At 46.9% G+C, this 21723-nt stretch overlaps 1 protein-coding gene across 1 annotated transcript; it reads right to left on the reverse strand.

Annotated features, from left to right (window-relative positions):
* Window positions 1–1165: 1165 nt before the first annotated feature.
* On the reverse strand, window positions 1166–20557 carry PPM1D (protein phosphatase, Mg2+/Mn2+ dependent 1D). Its single transcript, XM_069033325.1, has 6 exons — window positions 19962–20557; window positions 15474–15702; window positions 13122–13246; window positions 7341–7531; window positions 5771–6010; window positions 1166–2599 (listed from the first exon to the last, which is right to left on the reverse strand). Exons 1-6 carry the CDS (start codon window positions 20398–20400, stop codon window positions 2054–2056), a joined length of 1770 nt encoding a protein of 589 aa, XP_068889426.1. The 5' UTR covers window positions 20401–20557; the 3' UTR covers window positions 1166–2053.
* Between the last annotated feature and the right edge of the window lie 1166 nt (window positions 20558–21723).

Genomic DNA, 21723 nt, shown 5'->3' on the forward strand with positions numbered 1-21723 from the left:
TTGTAACTCAGGTTTGATTTCACCAAAGGAGCCTCTGTTAAACTTACTAGGTGTAAATTCCCTGTCTCAGCTTTGAAGATTAATTTCAGAGAAGACAAATGATAAAGAGGTGGGCACAGTACAGCCAGGAGCAAACTGCTGCCAGTTTCTATCAGCAGGGAAGGTTCTGTCCAGAGGAGATTTGAATGTTTAACTCTGACCCTCACCCAGCAGCTTTCCCAGGAAAAATTGTAAGGTTGGGATAATTTATTAAATGCGAAAAAAGCCAAAAGTTGGAGAAGCCCAAGTTTAGAACTGCTTGAGGAAACTTCAAATAATGAGGTCCATTTCTGAGTGCAGCAGAGCTCTATGAACATTTAAATTTTGCTTCTGTGTAGAGCAAAAAACCTGAGAAATTCACTACAAATCTTTTTTCTTTCACATATTTCCCTTATAAGCAATAGCACAGTCATCGAATCAAGGTGTTACACTCACCTTTAGAAGGTTCAATGCAAGTTAATTGCAAATAGATAATTATTACCTTAGTTCGTTGCAAAGGTTGTTGCCAGGTAGTTGCCACACACAGTTGTGGCCTCTGTAGCCTTTCCTCCCCATCTGGGGTAGAATTTCAACATCACAGCAAAACTTTATTAACTGAAGTTACTTCCCACATCCACAGAAATAAATTCTTGCAGGATCCAATTTGGACAGGCTGTTACTTTCATCTCCTCAGGCAGCGCTGTGTTCTCAGCATGGATGAAAGAGAATATTTTCAGGAATAAAATCCCCTGGGATTTCTGTAACCATGGTAACACGTATAGATGGCAGGCCTGGTTCTAACCCGTGTTTTATTGTTCCAGCAGTAAAGAACTGGGTTCTATAAATAACCATCCTGGCCACTGGAATAAAGTACTGGCCTTTGGCTTTCCCATCAAAATAAAATTTTAAAAGTTAATATACTGCTACAGTTAAACATTCAGGATAAAGTGCCAAGATCAGTTCTGTGATAAATCTAAGTGGGATGTCTTGTTTCCTAAGCCTCAGTAAGAAAGGGGAGAGTATTCAGATTCTTAATGAATACCAGATAAATATGAAAATTTTTGTAATAATAAATTCATATTTCACTGCTGAATAAACAACAGACCTTAAGCTTGAAATAAAAATTAAAAAATAAAAAGCATCCCCATCAAATTTTCATGTGTTTTATTGAGGTGAACATACACATGGTCCACATAGTCAATGAAAATAGTCATAAAATAATTTAAGAACTTGTGTTGAAAGGTATTAGCAGCACCATCAGTATTGGAATAGCAGAAAACACATCTCAGAAGGGCGGTTATGCCTGGATAAAATGCCATCGTTTGGAACAGGGGATGGGAATGGCTTTGTCGGATGCTCTGGGGAGTTGGAGTTTTTAAAACACACTTTTTTTGCTAAATACTTTTGACGATTATTGTTACAAAAAATACAACTAAATAAGATACTGCATAGTATTTTAATTAACATAAAATCGACATTGAGGTGTGTAAAGCAAGACTCAAATCTCTGCTTCCACATACATTTCATTTCTGAGTAGAGAAATCTAAAATTTAAAACCAAAATATAGACCTAGTGTATTCTCTAAAAGACACACTTTAGGTGGAACGTATCAGACTACGAAAATACATATCTTCCATTCTGTTTAATAATTTACTTTAGTTAAAAAGTTGTGAAATTCTCCTCACAAGAAGTGTATACAAATTGATGACTTTAGTAAATTAACAAAAAGGATTATTTTACTTTTTGTTTTTTTTTTTTTTTAAAACAAGGCTTAGCCCTGCCATAACAATTATACAAGGAAGAAAAGAGACTACATTTATATGAAGGAATACAAATTTACACACATTTTACAGTGACTTATACCCTACACATCTACAAAATTCACAGTTATAATACAAGCAAGCACAAGGCTGGGATAAAGCTGTCGGATACCAAAAAATGTTCCTACTTTAAAAAAAGATCAACGGGAAGAGCTTCAAACTTGCGCACCCACTTGGCAAGCTGGGCCGGGACGGCGAGGCCGCCGCTGGCAGGCTCAGCAGACGCACACGGCTTTCCTGGGCGGGTGGAACAGGGAGCTGCCGAGCTTCTTCTGCCCGCGGAGGCTGCGCCGCATGGCCAGCTTGGACGGCGTCCTGCGCTGCGGGGTGGCGGCCGCGCCCTCGCCCGGGCCCCGGCCCAGGCCCCGCCGCGGCTTCTTCACCGCCGGGCCCGAGTTGGATTCCTCCAATGTCCGCTTGAAGCTGGCCGGCGGCGTCCTCTCCGCGTCCTGCGCCTTTGTTTGCCCGTTAGGGGACACCTTGAAGCCTTTTTGGTCCGTGCCTGAATTGGCCGAGTTGGAAGGGGAGAGGCTCACTGACAAACCATTGCTGTAGGATTCCTGTAGCCTCAAAGCCAGGGCTTTGCTGCACTTCTCCTCCTGGGGGCCTGAATCCTTCGGGGTTCCTCCTGAGGAAGGTAAATTGCTTTTGGCAATCTCGTTTGGCAGCTCCAGGTATTGTTCTGAGAGCATGTTGCTGTGCAGGAGGGGAGGAATGGGCTCAGCAGCGTTCAGTCGTGGCCAGGGGTCATCTTCTAAAAGCTGAGGGAAAGGAAACAAAATATTTAGGCATAAATACAATCACAGACTCACAGAATGATTTGGGAAGGGACCTTAAAGATCTCTTAGTTCCAAACTCTGTCATGAGCAGGGGACACCTTCCGCTATCCCAGCTTGCTCCAAGCCCCGTCCCACCTGGCCTTGGGACAGACTTTATCCTTTGAGGGTGGAGACAGTGTTTAGAAGTGTGACACTTTTAGAATTTCCCTAAACCTTATCAAAGGCAGAAGAATCCTACTGCAAAACAGACTCATTTCTCTCCCTGTTGAGAGGTGGAAACAGTTCAGGCTGGGGAGGTAAACTGCAGCTGTAGAACACAGAGATCTGCAGGCAGCTGCTGGGAATTCAGGAAAGAAGCAGTGCCTGTAATCTCTGCTATTTTCAGCAGCAGCATTTCCAACACTCCGACAGGACTTCCCTCCATCAGACACCGACAGAGGCACTGCACTGCCCTCTGATTTCTGCATGGTCCCTGCCCCAGCACCATCAGGGCAAACAGCAGGAAGAGAGAGGCTCCTGACCTTTGTTACGTTCAGCACTCTCAGTTACTGCACAACCAGGTTAGCAGGGGCGGGACAAACTCCTCCTCACAGCTCTCCCCGCTGCCCACAGAGAGGGGCAGTGTCAGACACAGCCATCTAAAAACAGTTCCTGGTCACTATGCAAAGTTACACTTTTTATTGCCTAGGGATTCCTCCAGCTCCATCCCTCACAGCCACTCCCCGGGAAGCACAGTCACAGACATGTCCTGAGAACCAGGCACTTCCTCAACTCTGACCCTCATCTCTTCTGCAGCCTCTCAGAAGTGTTTTTGCCTCATTCTCAGTTTTACCAACAGGAAAACGGGGACAATACTTGCTCTCACTATCCACAGGGGGATTATGAAAATTAGTGTTGATGCAGTGCTCTGAAGATAGGAATTCTGACCTTATTAAAGATTTAATTGTGAAGAAATCCCTGGTTACTCAGTGAGCCCTTCAAAAGTAAATTTCAAGGCCACACTACACACCCTCAGTGGAAGGCAAATGGCAGTTATTATTTTAAGAAAATCATGTGCTGGAAACTGAAATGCACACAGCTGAACCAGTCAGGGCAACACCTCAGGTGAATAAACAGACACTTCTGAAGTCACAGCCCACAACAACTCCAGGTTTAATAAAATGCACTCCAAAAGAAAAGATAATCGGGATTGTTCCCAGCATCCACACTGGTTTTCCACCCCTCTCTACTCCTCTGTTGCTCCCTATGTGTAGATAAAACCATTTAGATAATATTCCTTTACTACATTTAGCAACACAAGAGGGAAGACCTTTAAGAATGGTATTTTAAAGGCTACTCGTCATCTCAGTTCCTGCAGAACCCAGAAGGACACCAGATCACACACACAGAGCAGCTCTGGCAACGCTGCCTCAGCTGCTCAATGTAATTTTTGACATTGTGTCACATAAAACTCAGTTTTATGTTTTTTATTGTGCAACACATTTAATGTTGTGGCTCTTTTCCCCAACATCTCCTGCTGGTGCAAACAGCTGAGACTGAACAAGGCTTTGGGAAGCCAAGGAAAGGCAGAGGATGGACTGCTGGAGAGTGATGTAACAAAACAGGAAAAATAACCCACAAATCACCAATTTAATTTCTCAACAATCCAATCAATCTTTCTCACCGGCCTCAGGAATACTGGAATTAATTTGGTATTAGTAATTGCTGCCAGAAGGATAAGCAATTAAGAAATACTTTTGTTTAATTAAGAAACTTTGGTCTCCCAACTCTTTCCAAATTAATTGTTTTGGCAGGTAGCAGCTGTCAGGAATCAAGGCCATCCCTGCTTCCTTCACAGAAACTGTGACTGAAAATTTTAGGAGCATTTACAATTTAATTTTTTTCGTCTTCAAGATTTTGCTGGGTTTAAAGCTCTTTTCATGGATTTTGCTCCACTAGATGAAAGGGGAGGAGACAAAGTTGGAGCTTGCCATTTTATTAGCAGCTTGCTTCTCCCAAGGGAATGTTCAAAACTCCCTTTCTAATTTCTGCTTTCTTTTCCTTTGCCCAAAGGACAAGTATCTGAAGATACTGCAGAACATCAAAGGACAGTAACTTAAATCAGGAGCAGCTGGTAATTACTGAAACAAACAGCCACTCATAACTACACTCCAGTTCTTAGAGGGGGGGAAAAAAGCCACAGAACAACAAAACAAAAAGCCTCTGAAGAGCTCTGCTTTATGTTAATGGCTCAAACTTGCAGCCTCCAGAAAGACCTTATGTTATGATGTCTCTTCCTCCAACAAAGAACATCAAATCAACCAAAGGATGATAACGAGATCTCCCAGAACAGGAAGAAAATGTTCTTTACAGCAACATGTGTTGGAACAAATTAACCTTAAAAAATAAAATAAAAGCCCAACCACAACCAAACAAACCCAAATCAAAGCACCCCCTGTCAGGAACACATTCACAATCTGCAATCCCTGGGCTGGGCAAGCTACACAAGCAAGACAGAATGAAAAACTGCAGCCCAGCCCTAAAAATTAAGGGGATGTGCTGGGTTCTTGCTCTTCTAAACCTCTGGTCCCCACTCTGGTTCCTCTCTTTCTCAAAAGGCTGCCTTGGATTTTGGGGAGGATCTCAGAAAACTTACTTGTAAGAAACAATGCATTTCAAGGTTGCATTCAAGGTGAAGTTACAGTACTGATTTTTCCCACATTAGGGAGGGAGCACAGATCAACAACTACCAATAAACAACTGGCAGCAATTCTGAAAATTCATACATTGGAACACTAAAGGCCGAGTGTTAATGTCTTTTAAGAAACATTGTTAAAAGTTGGTCTATTCCTCCAAACCTCTGCCTGTGGAACTATTGAGGATATGTTAAATTCCTGGATTACAACTGTAGCTTTCACAGACTATCCAGTGCTGGAAGAGACCCACAAGGGTCATCGAATGGCGACACCATGTTTTAGCCAACTGAGCCAATCTCAGCAATAGATTATCTAGACACACACAGTAAACATTCAAAATTAAAACAAAGCCACATTAAAGGGTGATGCAAACTGACAGGTCAGGAAAGCTTCTACAAGCATTGCTTCATCTCCGGCAACGCTCTGATTGCTCCAGGGAGCTGGGGGAAGGCAGAAAGGGACCGCAGAGAGCCCTTACCTTGAGCGGGGGCGTGCAGCAGCGGGAGGGGGTGAGGCTGCTGGCGTCGGGGCTGCTGTAGCTGGGCCCCTCGGCCAGGTTGAGCACCAGCTCCTCGTCGCCGTCCCAGCGGCCGCGCTCGCGCAGGGGGGCGATGCAGATGACGATGGCGCTCGTGTTGTCCGCCCGCAGCATCCGCTGCCTCCAGCGGCCCAGCGCCCGCCCCACCAGCATCCGCGCGCACGACTGCCGCGCCTCGCCCTGGGGACACGGGGACAGGGGAGTCACACAGAGCCACCAGCACCCGCCTCCACCTGGGACACAGGGCATCCCACAGGGCATCACACATCACACAGGCCCTGGGGACACGGGGGACAGGGGAGTCACACAGAGCCACCGGCACCTGTCCCGGCCCGGGGACACAGGGCATCCCACAGGGCATCCCACAGGGCATGGGGACACGGGGGACAAGGGAGTCACACAGAGCCACCAGCACCTGCCTCCACCTGGGACACAGGGCATCACACAGGGCATCACACAGGGCCTGGGGACACGGGGGACAGGGGAGTCACACAGAGCCACCGGCACCTGTCCTGGCCCGGGGACACAGGGCATCACACAGGGCATCCCACAGGGCATCCCACATCACACAGGCCATGGGGACACAGGGGACAGGGGAGTCACACAGAGCCACCAGCACCTGTCCCGGCCCAGGGACACAGGGCATCCCACAGGGCATCCCACAGGGCATCCCACAGGGCATCCCACATCACACAGGGCATCCCACAGGGCATCCCACATCACACAGGCCCTGAGGACACGGGGGACAGGGGAGTCACACAGAGCCACCAGCACCTGCCTCCACCTGGGACACAGGGCATCACACAGGGCATCCCACAGGGCAACCAACACACACAGCCGCGAGGCACCTCATGCCACACAGACACACACATTCCTATAAACCACGCCCCAAAGTGCCTCCATTCAGAAATCCTAATCAAAACGCATCTTCCTTCGTAACAAAATACACCTTTAAATTGGTTTGTGGTATAATCCACATATATACAGTGCTTTAAACAGTGTAAATGGTTTGTAACTCATCAGTAGGCTGTAACAGGTTGGAACACAACCTACAGTCTTTCCAAAGTCCCTCACAGGGTTTGCAGAGTGTTTACGCTCTGATGCTCCATATGAATTGTCAACTGTTTTGTAAAATAAATCAGAGAATAATTTAATTCAGTCTAAACAACTGTCTGCATTATAATGTGCACCTTAATGTAATAATGTAAAATAAATTTAATATTCAGATAGCATTTTGAGTAACTTCCTTAGAGAAGAAACTCATTCTCTCCTTTATTACTCATAGACAACACCCTGCTAGTCAAATTTCCCCAAAATAACAGGCAAATACGTTAAGATCCCTGCTATTTAACATCAGCCACACTGTAACAACTTTTATCATGTGGCAAAACCATCACTATGCCTAAACCCCACCAACTCTGTGGGGTACTTTCCATCCCTACCAGACTGAGCAATTTTTAGAGGTAACAAGTATGAAATTTCCGCACTGACTTCTGGCCACTGCTCTCACCATGAAATACTTCTTCTCCTCATGATCCTGGCACATGGAGATGGCATCCTGAGGTGGGATCATGTTCCAGAGCCCATCACTGCCAAGGATGATGTACTTGTGCTTCTGGGGGTCGATGGTGTGCACGCTGGTGTCGGGCTCAGGCGACACAACAAATTCCCCACTGTAGAAGTCGTAGCTCCAAAGATCACCTGGCAAAGCAGAAAATGGGTTGGAATTGTTACATAACACATGAGACATCTCACTCTTGGAAAACAGAGAAAAATGTTCCCAGGAAAACCATCCCCACCAGCCTTGAGTCATCAGCAGGAACACAAAGATATTCTGGCCCAGTCACAGCTCAGCTGCTGCCACCTTCTAATCATATTTAACTTAAACCAAGCTGTATTCAGAGGTCTTCTACTCTCTTAAAACAAGTATTTATGGGAAAAGGAGAAATGGAACAGATTAATACCTAGAAAAATGGTGAAATCTCAGTCACTGTCCAAACTAAAACCTATTTGAATTAATCAAGTTCTCCTTAAAGCAAAGTAAACCTTGATTTGTTGATCCCACACCAAATGTGCAAGTATTTTTGTGTGCAGGTGCCACAGGGAAGGGACAAAGGAAAAAGCAGAGGAGGAGACTGAAGCCTTTTCCCTGTTAAATTCCCTTTGCCATTCCTTTTCCTCCCACAGCACGAGCATCACTTGCAAAGCCACACAGGGCTCTCTGCAGCTGAACACCATGTGCCAAGTTTGGGAGTTGGAAACAAGCCACAGGAACACGGGCACTGCCTGAGCTCCAGCAGGAAGGCAGAAAATCAGAGCTCAAGCCTCTCCCTAGGATGGCCTCATGCAGGGAATATTTCTATTTTTAAATCTCTCTCACAGTGTGAATGAGTTTGGGGTCACCTCACCAGAAACAAAGCTGAACAACACGTCTGAGTCAAATCATCCGCTGGTTCAAGAGCTCCCTCCAAACCATCCTCAAGTAAAAACCACTCCAGCAGAAAAATGCATTTCCACATCAATTTATTTCAATTCTATTTATCAAGTATACTTGAAAAATTAAAAACCTTTTCTAAGGCTGGGCCTTCAAATCAAGAATGGTAATTATTTGCCCTAACAATTCCTTTCTATTTATTTCCATGTTCACAAACAGCTTCCTATAGTGATAAGCAACAAAAAGTAACATTATTATTATTACTTGCAAGCACTGACTACATTTTTTCTGTGCAGAACACACAGCTTTAAAAGCAGAAATTAATTAAAATGTCAGAGTTGAGCAGCAAACAGAAGCTCATCAACTCAAACTCAAGAGTAAGGTTTTGTCAGGCTCTTCCTTTGCTGGACAAAGCCTGAAGCTTCTTCCACATCCATCAGCACCCTTTTAAAGACAATAAATAAGCTTTTTGTCTTCCTCCTTGCCTCCATTAGCTTTGCCTTAAGCTATCAACCAGTTGAAAAGACTTTTCCAGAATCAGGAAAGGGAATACTTCAACTCAATTACCCCACTCCACCGCAGCCAGCAGGGCCGGCCCATCCTCATTAAAGCCCCGATTCTCCCCGGCTGCAGCAGCAGCAGCCCCGCAAGCACATGCTGCTAATGAGAGCTAATTAAAAGCCAAGCCTGCTCCTACAGAGGTGCACTCGGCTGCCACAGGCTCCCAACAAAGCCAGCTGGCAGCGAGATCAAAATAAATACTGTAACACGAGAGCTGAGCTCCGGCACGGCAATTATTGGATGTGAATTGCCACGGAAAGTCCTCCTGCACTCAGAGTTTCTCACATCGCTCTGTCACGGCCACAGCAGGTAAAATAAACAGGAGCAGCATCAATTTCCAATGTACATAATATTTTTAGACGTCCATTTCCCACTTTGTTCATATTCACGTAGGAGAAATGACATGTTATTAGGTGAATCGGTTTTTAATTAAAAATACTGTGCTGGGTGATAAAAATAACCTGATGTTCATTCATTTGGGTTCATCTACACACACGTCATCATGTCCATCTGCTGCCCTTCCCGAGGAGGCAGCCAAGCAACCCTCGCACTGATTTCAGGGCATCTGCTCCAAGAGGAAGAGGGCTCCTCGCAGGGATACTGGGAACAGCCCAGTGGTCACAAGGCCGACTCCGAGGGTCATGAACTTGCTGAACGCACAGAGTGACTCTCACACATCCGTCCACTCTGAGCCCGCCAAGGCCAACCCATCTCACAGGGTGGGGGACATTTTCTTTCCCCCCCTGAAGGGCAGAGGTCCCCAGCCTGAGCCAAAGCCTCCTGGAGCTGTGGCCAGCTGTGTCCCCTCCCTGGCCAGCTGGAGAGCTCAGCGTCCCCAGCAGCCCAGGAACACAAGCCTGGAGAGGTGCTTTCCATGGCAGCCTCTGCCACAACTCTGGGAAGGGAAAAGGGAGAGGAGAGCAGCCAGAAAGCAGAGAACACGTTTCCCTGAGCATTTCAAAGTGCTCTGAAGTCTTTAATTCTGTTCCAAAGCAAGCAGACAGAGCAGTGACCCTCTGGCAGCCTGGGAAGCTGGGATGTGCCAAAGGCTGGTGTTACAGGGCTGGAATGCCAGGCTCTCGGGCTGCCATTTGGGAGCCAGACTATTTTTGTTCTCAATTAAAACCCAAACATTTACAAAAGTCTTGACAATCTTGTTCTTTTAAAACTTACACACTGGGAGCATTTCTTTCAGTGTGAGGTTTGCACAGTTCTTTTCCAAAAAAAAAAAATTATTAATGTAGTTCCTTCCGTATCTTCCAGAAAAACCTGTTTCTTAGTCCTGACTCAAACCAGAGTAACATACAGAGACCTACACTACATCTTACAAAATGAAATAGATGTTTGAAATCAGATACTAAAGGAGCAGGAAACTAATTCAGCTGCCTGTAAGAATATATCAAACTCTGCAGTCTCTCTTATCTGCTTACTGTTACCTTATAAATACAACAACAAACCTACTTCTAAGTCAACTGCTGCCAGGGAAGTAATTGAAGTTACAAACAAAAGCACCCATCACACAAGTGGACTGGATTGGATTAAGCCCAAAGCTTTCTTAGAGCAAAAGCATGTCCAGAAATCACATAAATCAAGTCTTTTGTTTCTGGTGATGCTGTTTTGCATATAAAAACAGCTTTTGGTTTTAATAGAGGAAAGAAAACTACTTTTATAACTCAGTCCAAAACAAAACCCCAGTTTGATTAATCCCAGAGCTTTTAAAATCAGAAGTTTTTCTCCACAAGGAGCCACAGGTGCCCTCATAGGATGTGTGTAACACAGAGATCCCCAGAGCACAGCACACACTCTACATTTGGCACAGCACACTTATTATTTTGTCTCAGGGCTGAAGAAAATTGTACAAGCTAAGGCAAAAACATCCTATGGACAGGAAAAGAATCCCAAATGCACCCCAAGTTTGTCTGGTTTTATAGAGATAAAACAGAAAGGCAATTATCAACAGAAGCTGGAAATTGCTGTGCAGTACTTAAATACAACTTATAGAATTCCATGTGATTGATCTTCATGGTGGGGCCTACAATGGAGCAGGAAGGAAAAACTGAGTGGCAGCTGTGTCTACTCTGTTTGGTAATTAAAAAAAAATAGTTAAATGCATGTAAAAAAACCCTAAAACCTTATACAGGGATTTCCTCAGATCATTTGAGGTCAGTCATAGCCTCTTCTGCAGGATTTCATGGTATGTGCATTCAGAGAGCATCACAAAACAGTGCTGGCACCCAGTCAGCTGTTCTGGAAAACAGCTTCCCTATCCCTGTCAAAGATTCCTGCCGCAGCTCCCCACGGAGTCCCTGTTCTGGTGCAGAACTCCTCCTAGAGGGCAGCAGGAAATTCCTGTTCTTAGCAAGAGTCACACCTGTACGGTGGAGGCTGCTCCACCTAAAACACAGGGGTGAGTCTATTATATTCCTACAGAAAAACCAGGGAAAGCAGAGTTCATGTTCCTGCAGGAGGGAGTGGTTGAACTAACGGGTTCCTGGCTCAGGTTTCATCATTCATTCACTTAAACACCTCCCAAACACTGCCAGGAGATCCCTCACTACAGACTCATGAGTATCTATTACAAAGCAAATTAGTATAAAAAAACCAGATGCTCTCATTGCCCAGAAAAGATCAGCAGAAGTAGCTGTGAAAATACAGAACTCTGCTACAGCTTAAAACGTTTCATTGGAAGCCACAGAAACCTGCTGTGTACATTAAAGCAGCTTACAGACACTTTACAGAGACAGCACAAAGCCCAAATATTTCTGACTTGTTATGGGGCTATAAATAAATTAAGCATTATTTAAATACTTAAATACAGCCACTGTGCATACCACAAATGCTTATTTTAGGGCAGAAGGACACTTCTGACAATCAGAACGGGAAAGGGGATGTCAACAGCATTAATCTGGCCAGAAGGATTTCTTCTGCACCAGGATTTTCTGCTGGCTGAATGTTTGACCAATGCAACTTTTCCACAGGGCTGGGGCCAGCCTCCCCTCCTGCCTGGCTCCCAGTTGCAATCACAGCAACAAAAGATGCATCAAAATTAAGAGTCCAGTTTTTGCAATCCAGGAGGAACACCTCCCCTGTCCTGCAGGAGGGAACAACAAGGATATGCTGCTCAGGGGTATGAAGATTTGTTTGCTACTCACCTATTAACTCCAAAGGATTTACTCAAACTCTCTAGTTTTCCTAACCACAAAATAAACTCTATCCTATCTAAAATAGGACACAAAAAGACTTTCAGATACTGAGAGAAAGTCCTTAAAATTAAACTTTTAAATTTTCAGGCACCTATGACTCTTTGCTTGACACGCAGCTGTCTTTTCCGTGTTCTTTATCACTGCAAAATTCTCCTTAACCCTGGACAAATCCCTGTGGCACAGCTATTCCTGCCTGTGAAATCAGACACAGCAAGGCTCTGGAATGATCCAGACCCTGGTCCCAGAACAGCCTGTCCCCATGGGCACTGCCAGCTGACCCAGGAGCACTGACAGCACTGCCACGGGCCTGCCAAGCTGCCAGCAAGGAGTTACATCACAGCACAGCTCTTACAGGTAAAAACCACAATCCCATAAAATCAAACCTATTCTGGGTATATCTGCATAGAAGATTCTTCACTGCACAAAGAGGCAAAAAAAATGAACAGCCAAAGATTGGCATTTTGCAATGAAATTTAAGGGGAAAAGTGACCAGAAACACTAACATTCATGGGTAAGATACATCCAATAATTCACTTAAGAAGTACTTCCCAAAAACCATTAGTCTCAAGTTTTCTAGTACTGCAATGTCCCTTTATGTCCTCAGAATGAGGTGCTCCTCAAAGACAGTTTCTCATTTCTAGTGCTCCCATAAAGGCAATTTAAAGTTAAACAGATTTGATTTTCATCCCATTCTACACCAAGTCTTTAAAAAAAAATTCTCCACAACAGAAAGACTGAAGAAATTCATATACCACCCAGTAAAACTGAATTTCTGGTACAAATGAAAACGTACAAGCCCTGTGTGTCTCCAGGAGGGAGAGCACCTTGGTCTCTTTCTCTTGGGACTGTAATTTTTGACTACTTGGTGGTAAAATTAAGTCCCATCCTCTGTAGGGCTGGGACTGAAAACCCTGCAAGTTGTAAGGCACATTCTTCTCTCCCCAATGCTACCTTTTACAGCTTTATTCAAAAAATAAACCATCGTATTTAAAATACAGTTAAAAGGCCCAGACTTTCAGAAGGCAAGTGAGGAAACCCCTGCAAACTCCCCGTTTTGGCGAGCCAGGGGATAAATTGAGCTCAGGGGACTCACCGAGGGCCCTGGCCACAGCCAGGAAGGGGATCTGGTCGATGACGGTGCTGCGGCGCACGGGGCCGTTGTGGGTCAGGCGCGGCCTCTTCCACACCACGCGGTTCACACCGGACTTATTGATCACACTGAAAGCACCAGAGAGGGCACAGGTTAGACAGCAACAGGAATGAGGAAGTTGGCATCAATGAGGCAAAAAACAGTTAAATATGCAAATGTGGAGGCAATAGAGATGGCACCCTCAGGGAAGCCCACAGCACAATGAAGTATTTCAAATCGCACAAGAGCACTTCAATAATTCCATATAAAGCCAAGGGGGAAAGTGAGAAGGACAGAGGAAAATAAAAAACAAAGGAATGAAGACCCGGAAGAAATTCTGGCTGGTTACAACGTATGCAAGAGTGTCTTTAATCTGTCAGAGACAGAGCAGAACTGGATTTGCCTCCCTCAGATGAGGGCTGTTAACACCAGCTACCTCAGGCTTAAATATCACACAGTTCCTGCTCCAGTCTTCTCCATCTCCCAAAATTTGGCAGTACAGGGCAGCACAGAATAGTTGAAACAACAGAAAAGAAAGGAGCAGCCTCCTGAAAGGATTTGCTTAATGGAAGGAACACCAACAGGAGGCAGGCACAAAAGAGGAATTGTCCCCAGTTGGTGTCTGCAGGAAGCAGGAGATAGGGAGAACAGCTCTGCATTTGCATGTGAACACCTGCTCTGAGACACTGAGCACTGGTTTAGCTCTCCCAGATGGCACTGGCGGGTCAAAACAGCTACAGAGAGAATAACTGGGACAGCTGTGTCAGGCAGGGAAGAAAGAAGAATGGAGCATGAAGCATCAAGGAATAAGCTAATGAAACCAGGAACTAGCAAAGCTTGGTCCCAACCAAACTAGGAACTAGATACTTGAAAGTTCCTTTCATCCAAGGAACAGCCACTGGTAATTAGAAACTGAGCAGCTCTGGAACAGCCTCAAGATTCCTCATGCTGAAGCCATTCAAGATGCACTTCCTGACACTTCAAAGGCCTTAACAACAAGGGCATGTTCGGCTCCATCCAGAGCACGGCAAAGTCACAAACACCACATCCTAAAACTTGATCTCATCCACTTGTACAACTAATGACCACACAAAGCTCACTTCAGTCACTATTGGAAAAAAAAACCTCATCCCACACTAAGACCGTTACAGGGAAAAATATCATTTTAATGGAAGATTCCATCATGCTCTCCCATTAACTGTTCCCAGTTTGCTCTCATGAAAGACCAGACATTCCCAAGCACAGCTGCATAATTCCACCTCATTCCCACCATGTGCCTCACAGCCAGTCTGGGAAAAACAGGAGGAGCACCAGAAAAAAAAAAAAATTAAAAATTAACCATTCCTGTCGATACTAAGTTTCAGGGGAATGCTTTCTTTGAACCTTCAGAGACCTCCAATCTCTAAGAAACACCTCGGAAACCTACAGCAAAACTGCAGGTTATCCCTCCTGCAAAACAGCCTCTGATCAACTCCCACCTGCCACAGACACAAATATCTGAAGGTTAATGGGCTGACAGGGTTCCCAGATGAACGATGCCAACAGGAAAACCTTCAGTGATCCCTGCTCCGAGGAGGAAACCGTGCCCATCCATCTGGTGCAGCACCAGGAGGATGCAGAGCTCCCAGATCCGAGCCCTGGGGGCTGTCTCCAAATATTTGTGCCACCTGACAGAGCCCTGCCTGCTTCCCCTCACTCCCAGGGAACACGTACCCACCCCAGCTCAGATGTTCCAACAGCTGCCAGTTCCCGCCAGGGAAGGAATGGCCCCTGAAAGACAGGTGCTAAACCATGGCCTTAAACACAGCAAAGGCAGGGTTTTGTTTCAAATCCAGGATTTTTCTTATGTTCCCTAAGTAGAAGCTTTGAGAAGCCTACTCAACAGCTGCCATTGTCATCTCAGGGACAATGCAGAACGCCTGAGAAATTATAGTGTTGTGACAAACTGGATATTCCAGACCTCGTATCATTTTACCTGTGGGGAAAGGCAATTTGCCCAACCCGCCACTTCCTCAGAATTTAAAGGAAAATAGGCCAAAAATTACCATCTCCACTTGCAAAAAGTTGTTGGTGAACATTTAGAATTGTAACCCCCCCTCAGCTGCATGATCCACCAGGAAATTAAAATTCTGGGTGTACTATAAACCACTAGCAAAAACCACAACTGTCTAACAATGGATCCCTGTAATTTATTCCCCAATAAGCTGTTAAAAACAAAAAAATAAGAGGACAAAAGAGAAACAGCTGAGATTCAGCTCCTTGTGTGCCCTCCCAAAACAAGCTCAAGCTTAGCTCAGTGAAAGCAGACACACTTACCTGCCCCCAAGGCCTTCAATTCTCTCCCTTTCTTTGGGAAGTTCTGGCTTGTGGTCCTGTGTCACCTCCACAGCTCTCACAAAGTCATCCTTGGGGTCATCCTGGACCCCCAGCACCACTCCCGAGTCGCCCACGTGGGCCACGTACATCTTGGAGCCGCGGATGATCACCACGCTGGCCGTGGTCCCCGACGTGCTGGGCAGGCCTGTCATGGTCTTGGGCCACTCTGCTGCAAGGAGAAACGAGGCAAGAAACAAACAAAACCCACGGGTTTAGTTCTGTGGAACTGGGAATGCCTTGAAGGGTGTTTCAGAGGCTTGTGGGATGTTACAACACAGCCTGAGCTTAACCACAGCCAGGCCAAGCAGTGTCCCCAGGTCCCCCCACTCCCTTAACATCCCTCCCAAGCCTCAGCTTAAACTGACACAAGCATCAAAGCACCACGATAGGGTTCAAAAAGCTGTCTCCTCTGTTTGATATCCCAAGCATCACTAGAAAAACACAGGGGAAGATGTGCTCTTTGAGGGCTGAACAGGATCAACCAAGTGTTTCATTGAGATTTACTCTCCACTTCCCTGTCTGAAGTAGTAGAAATGTCATAAATTCAGTTATTTGCCTGGATATTTGATTGGCAGTCAGGATTTGTGGACATTCCTGATTCCCCTGGGAGAAAAGCTGCTATTTTACTTTCATAGGCTGAACAACAGCATTTTAGGCTGAATAATGTCTCAAATGTTTTATTCACATTTCCTTTTGGAGAGCTGAATAATTCAGGCTACCTCAGTATGCTCTCCTTAAGTTCTACAGGAGATATCCCTGGAATTCAGAGTAATAAAACACCTACACTGGTGTGAACTACACGTGGTCAGGGAAATCTCTCTCAACTGCTTTGTCCTCAAACCACTTCTATGAACTCACTGTTAAATTACTCTCCCCAGTTACATCCAATCCAAATTTCTCTTTCATGCCTTTCCTATTTTTTATCTACACACTCAAACTCATCTTCTCCCAAAACTGCACAAATTGGGTGAATCAACACCCCCATTGAGCCAGCCCAGCCACATCATCCTCCTCCCCACCTCAGCACCCACAAAAACCAGGCTCAGCTCCCAGTTATCAGTTGATTCCAACTGTCAACAGCAACCTCATGTTTCTTCTTCACTGCACCCACTCACGTCTTCAGACAAACTCCAAAGGGAGCCTCATCTCCCTGTCACATTCTATCTCCTGCACTTCACAAGTCAGGCTCACACAGCACAACACAAAAATTCCACTGTGACACAAGCTGTTTGCAGGAAATACCCAACTCAGGCTGCCAAAGCACTGTGTTCTCTACTTGCGCCTGTGGCACAACAAACACACAGCAAATAAACACAAAAGGAAAAAAAAGAAAAACACAGTTACACCTTACCCTCTCTGAAAACAGGTATTTTAACCTTCTAAAGCTTTAAATGGAATCAAAAAAATGAGGAATTAAAAGTTCTAGTGCTACTGAATGATGTTCAGGTGCCTGAGGGAAGAAGACACGGAAGACAGCTGATGGAGAAGGAGAATTTGGAGAAGCAGAATTCACAGGCAGTATGAAGACAAAAGCTGCATTTCCTCAGTGTGAGCTACCAAGACATCCAGCATCATTTAAACATTTAAGTTCCAACAGTTCTAGCTTTGTGTTCTAAATACTAAAACACACTTTCTCCCTAGGAGCAGCTTTATTTCAAGAACACAAACATTCAATCAGCTTATTGGAAGTACTTTGTCTGGCAGTTTTAACTGTGGATATTAAATCTAACACATTCCAAATGGAAAGCAAACAAGGGAGGAAGCCAAGTGGTAATGAGGACTTCAACCACGCACTTAACAGAAAACAAGCTGCAACTAATGAGTTTCTGTCAGTGTAACAACCCCTGAACAGCAATAAAATATATTAGAGAGTCAAATCAGTCTTTATGGGGATGGGGAGCAGAGAGAAGGAAATCACCCACTTGTGGGAGAAAGCATAATGCAGCAGCCTCAGATTTTAGGCTCAACAAAACCAGGAATTATCTGCCTGTCATCCAGGGACTGTAGTTCATGCCTTGCTCCTGTTCAAAGATAAGTATTAGATACAGCTCAGTTCTCTCTTTAGAGATCGTGTCTCACCAGAAACCAGCAGAAGTGTCAAAACTGCTGGGTTTTCTTCTGAGCTCAAGTGTTAAATAAAATCAAATCCACGTACCCAAGTCCTCCACGGATCAGGAGCATCAACAGAACATCTTTCTAAAACATTTTTCTCCCCTCTACTTGAAAACCACTGGCCTTCACACTCAGCTTTGTAACTTTGAACTCATAAACTCAACTGATTCTGTAGCCTCCAAAATGAACTCTGACTCTAGAAGCTCTTTAGAATTCAGAGAATTTTATTACTATAGAATTAATACCAAAAATGATCACCAGTGATAAAGGGGTGTTTTTCTGCTACTGTCATGATCCCTGTGGTTTGTGTCTATCAGGGGATAGAGGGGATGACACCAGAACTTCCAACAACCAAGAAAGCAGTTAAGTACAAGCTTCCCTTCCAACACAGCCAACTGCAAGCAAAAAAGACTCCGTCCTCCACCCCAAAATTCCAAACCGTTCTCCCACACCCTTCAAGATACCAACATACCCAGTCTCCATTTCATGTCCACAGTGTCACCAACACACAGCTAAAGAGCTGCTTTACACATGGTAATATGGAAAATTATTGCCTGTCAGTAGAACTCACACTGGGAATCTGCAACACAGGATGAAGTTATAAACTAGAGATAATAATGGGTTTGTCCCACAAAACTCAGGCTGTTAAGCACGTGCAGCAGGAATCAGGAGGAGCAAACATGCTCTGGAGTTTACTAAACAGCCCACCTCGAAGTGCCATCAAGGGCTCCCAGCCAGAGCTGTGTTGTTTCTCACAACAATTTAAATTGCTTCCACAACCCCGGTGCTGTTTGCTAAACACTCATCACTAAACAGAGCTTCCTGCACTCGGGCACTTCTCCTCCCTGCCTTCGGTGCTCACACAGAGTTCCAGCGACAAATAACACACCAGGGACACAGCAGCCAGAAAACTGAACTCCTTATCTTCCCCCCTCCATGCCGTCGCCCCCTGTTCACACATTTTGCTCCTTATCATCCAGCCCTGCAACCCAGGAGGTCCCACACCCCATTGCCAAGCCTGTGGTCAGGTTCTGGGGCTTCTAAAATTCACACCCTTCCCTCTGTGCTCAGTACCAGTACGCCCTCAAACTCACTGTTCCTTCCCCTCTATCTCCTCAAGTATCTGACATTTGCACAACTTCTCTATTTTGCTATTCAAGAAAAAGGAAAATGAAACTGTTTTGAAAGTATAATTTCCCCCCACCCTCCTGAATCACTTCGTTGAAAGCCCGAGGTGCTCTGAGTGCAATTCTTGCTTTTCAGGTTTCCCTCCCAAGCCAAACTGTCACTGTCACTATTTTGGATCCAGTTTTACTGTGTTCCACACCTCTCCTCACACACTGTACACTGCTCTTGCTTTTTCTCTGAGGTTTTTGAATGCCTAAATACCTAAACAATACACACACATTCTACACATTCTATATAAACAACTATGCTCTAGGTCAGAACCTTCATCTTACGAAGAAAAAAAGCCTTTCAGAAACTCAAACTGCAGCCTCACAAGACCTCGGGGAGAAGGATGACTATAGGAACGATGACTGTCACTTGTCTGGGCATGCTCCTCTCCTTAACTTACTTATTTACGACCACAACTTCTGTGCTACTGCAGTTAAACAACTAATACAGGCACAAATACATAAAGATTATATATATTTATACATCAAAATCATCCTCAGGATACTAAGTGCGTTTTCTATTTTGTCAGGGACACTGCGTATTCCCCCATGCTCACACAACGTGAGCGAGTTATAAACCAGCCACATTTCAATCCTTCCATCAGGACTCACAAAAACAGTGGGAAGCACCGTTAGGGAAAAACCCCGTTCCCGGCCCATTTCAGTTTGTTAAAATTACTTTTTTTTTTTTTCTTCTCATGATGCAAGGGAAATCTAAGGGGGAATTCAGTCCGATTCACCAAGGCAACAAGATGAAGACCTTCCCAATGAATCGAATTTGGAGATCGACGTGTAATAACACCCTGAAAACAAACTGCAGCCCTACCATCGCACCATTCCCAGCTACGTAACACAGCAGCGTGTCCTCGCCCTGTGTTTACATCTTTCTTCTCCCAGCGTGCCCTCCAGTTTGTTTTGCCCAATTACTCGACTCAAGGGCTGGGATCCCCTCCCGCGCTCAGCCGCGATTCCCGGCGCGGGGACGGCAGCGATGGAGGGAGGGAGGCGCTCACAATAGTGCGGGAGAGGGGGAGGAAAAGGCGGCGGGGAAGCGGCGCAGCGCGGGCGGAGCGGGGGCGGGCGGGGGGGAGCGGAGCCCGCGGGAGGGCGCGGAGGGTCCGCGGCGGGCGCTGGGACTTACGCAGCTTTTTCCACATGGCGCGGTGGCAGGCGATGAAGCCCTTGCGCAGGGCCGCGCACACCTCGGCCGGCTCCGCCGAGCAGAAGCCCTTCTGCTTCTTGATGAAGCCCCACAGGTTCTCCCGGGCGAACTGGGCCGCCTCCCGCCCGCCGTGCCCGTCGCAGACGGCGAAGAAGGCGACGGAGCGGCGCGGCCGCCGCGCGGGGCCGGTGCCGGGGGGCTGCGCCCCGTCCTCGGCCGCCCGCGGGGTCCCCCCCCGCCGCCGCCCGCTCTCGGCCGGGGGCTCGGCGCCGCTCGGGCCTGCGGGCGCCGCTCCGCCTTTGTGCGCCCCGGCCGGCGGTAGCTCGGGCTCCACCACGATGTGGGTCACGTCCTCCATGTATTTCCTGCCGCCCTGGTCGGAGAACACGCTCACCCCGAGCGCGTACGGCCCCTCCATGGGGAGAAGGGGGGGCGGCTCCGCGCGGCGGCACCCGCCGCTGCCCGCCCGCCGACGACTATTGCTGGAGCGGGCGGCGGCGCTCGGGCATGTCCGCGGCGGCCCCGGGCCGCTCCCGCTGCCGCTCCCTGCGCCCGCCGGAACGGGAACGGGCCCGGCCCGGCCGCGCCCAGCGCCCCCTGCCGGCCCCGCCGCGGCGGAAGGGAAGGGGCGGCGGGCGCGGCCGGGGCTCCGCGGCGCCCCCTGCGGCCGGCGGGAGGGAGCGCAGAGGCGCCGGCGATCCCCGAACGCCGCGGAGCCCGGGCGGGACGGGACCCACCGGGATCCGTCCGCTCCCGCTGCCGGCCCTGCACCGACGCCCCAGCCATCCCACCGCTGTGCGTCCCTGGCAGCGCCGTCCCAACGCTCCTGCAGCTCTGGCAGCCTCGGGGCCGTGCCCATTCCCTGGGGAGCCTGGGCAGTGCCCAGCACCCTTGGGGGGAAGAACCTTTCCCTGCTCCCCCGCCTAAACCTCCCCTGACACAGCTTCAGGCCGTTCCCTCGGGTGCTGTGGCTGCTCAGCGGAGAGATCCGTGTCTGCCCCTCCTCTCGCCCTCCCCAGGAAGCTGTAGAGAGCGATGAGTGTCCCTTGGGTCCCCCACGACAGGCGCGCCAAAAAGGCTTCACACAGACTTCGGTAACTACAAGTAGGATGCAGAACCAGAAAGGGTTCTCCGCTTTGCTCCAGGAATCCCCTGGGAGTTACTCAACCCTTGCATCCTTCCCTGCTCCAAGAACTCCACTGTTACTCAAACCCTGCTCCTTGCTTTCATCCCTGTTTTCCCACTTGATTCCCACCAATGACCCTTCTGGAATTACGCATCCCTGCGCTGTTTTATGCTCGCGACTATTTAAGACATTCCCTTCACTCTGGAGGGGTTTGTGCATTTCATTTTTATAGCTGAAATTCCAGACATTGTTTTACTGCCAGCTCCCAGATCCCCTTCCTACTATAGCAAAAACCACCACGGAATTTTGCAAAAATACTTCCCTGGAGATAATTGTTTGGCTTAAGGACTGCAAGCCCTTTGGATTTCCTTCCATCAACCACATAAAAGTCAGCAGTATTTAAGAAATAAAAACTATATCAACAAAGCTTTGGATTCCTGGAGGGCTGAGGGATTTGCCAACCATTAATGAATTAATCCACGCTAATCCAATCAGGTAATGATCCCTTCCTACTTTACAGGTGTTTATACCATCAGATCAACCACCAGATCATCAGCCCCAATATAGAATTGCTTTAAAAATCTGACCATTAAGTTTCATAACAGTACTTTATGT

This window comes from Aphelocoma coerulescens, chromosome 19 (assembly GCF_041296385.1).
Source record: "Aphelocoma coerulescens isolate FSJ_1873_10779 chromosome 19, UR_Acoe_1.0, whole genome shotgun sequence".
In the NCBI taxonomy this organism is placed as follows: domain Eukaryota; kingdom Metazoa; phylum Chordata; class Aves; order Passeriformes; family Corvidae; genus Aphelocoma; species Aphelocoma coerulescens.